This window comes from Corylus avellana, chromosome ca2, assembly GCF_901000735.1.
Source record: "Corylus avellana chromosome ca2, CavTom2PMs-1.0".
Taxonomy (NCBI): Eukaryota; Viridiplantae; Streptophyta; class Magnoliopsida; order Fagales; family Betulaceae; genus Corylus; species Corylus avellana.
In genome coordinates this window covers 46,825,223-46,826,423 of record NC_081542.1, presented here as the reverse complement: position 1 = coordinate 46,826,423, position 1,201 = coordinate 46,825,223, and the positions used below count along the sequence as shown (strand labels likewise).

Genomic DNA, 1,201 nt, shown 5'->3' with positions numbered 1-1,201 from the left:
ATCGATAATTATGAGTTACGGTTAATATCGGTTCGGTTAAAGTCGGTAATGGGTTAATCTGTCCACCCCTACATATAACGACGTATTCTTCCCGAAAAAAAAAATGATGGATTATTCTACGCCGGTGAGAACAGACGTTTCAGAAGTAGATTTTTTTTTCTGAGTAGTATAATTTTCAAAGCGAAGCATGCACGTTGCCACTTTGAGTTCATGAAAATCATGGATGCCATTAATCGTGGTTGCGGTAAAGCTTTTTGAACAACCCATGCGGTAAATCATAAATGGAGTTTATTCTACAAATGTAAAAAAATAAAAAAATAAAAAAATCCCAAAAACTGTACGCTCAACCACCATCAACATTTTAAAAAACAAAACAAATTAAAACCACAAAAGAAGTTTCTACCCCATTCAACAACAAACACTTACAATTCTCTTATGTATAATATCTCATTATACCTTCTGAAACATCCTTCATTCTACACCCAGTAAGTTTATTCTATTCCTTTTAAAAATTTAGTTTAAATTGTGTTTATTATGTTTACAAATGGCCATTTATTATGATATTTAGTCAACATCAGATTTTTTAAATTTCAATTGTTTTTATTACGTTTACAAATTGCCATTGTTCAATGTTATTAATGTTTATGTTAACACTGTCATTCACTGTTATTGTTTGATTTACAGTTATTATTTTTGATGAGTCTAATTGAAAACACGTTTTAATGGTGTTATTGTTCAAAAATTTCCCTGCAAACTCCAAATTAAAAAATGGCTCAATTCTCAAATCCCAAAACGTTTTCCAACATTTTGCTAGAATACTCATTTTGTTTGAATACTCATTTGGGATTTTTCTGCAATTTCGACATGGTGTTTCTCTCTTCATTATCTCAACATTATTCTCAATTGCTTTTGTTTTCCTGTAAGGGTGTTGACAAAATTATGGTTCATTGAAAAACAACAAATTAAATAGATTTCATTACCGCTTTTTTTGTTGTTCAATTCAATGGGTTCAAAATTATGACCTTTTCTAATGTGGTTAAATGTAATCCAAAATAAATTGCTATATATATATATATATATATATATATATATATATATATGTATGTATGTATATATATATATATATTCTTTTTGGAGTTCAACAATTGCTAAATTCAAGGTCTACTTTTCATTTTATTTGATAACAATTGTCTCTTCCTAT

The 1,201-nt window shown here is 28.3% G+C and overlaps 1 protein-coding gene across 1 annotated transcript in view; it reads right to left on the bottom strand.

Annotated features, from left to right (window-relative positions):
- The window catches only part of LOC132170034 (uncharacterized), a 5,647-nt gene extending 5,172 nt beyond the window's left edge, over nt 1–475 (bottom strand). Inside the window, exon 1 of the mRNA XM_059580955.1 lies at nt 457–475. Within this exon, the coding sequence (XP_059436938.1) occupies nt 457–475 (19 nt within the window). The remainder of the gene's footprint in view (nt 1–456) is intronic.
- Nucleotides 476–1,201: the final 726 nt, after the last annotated feature.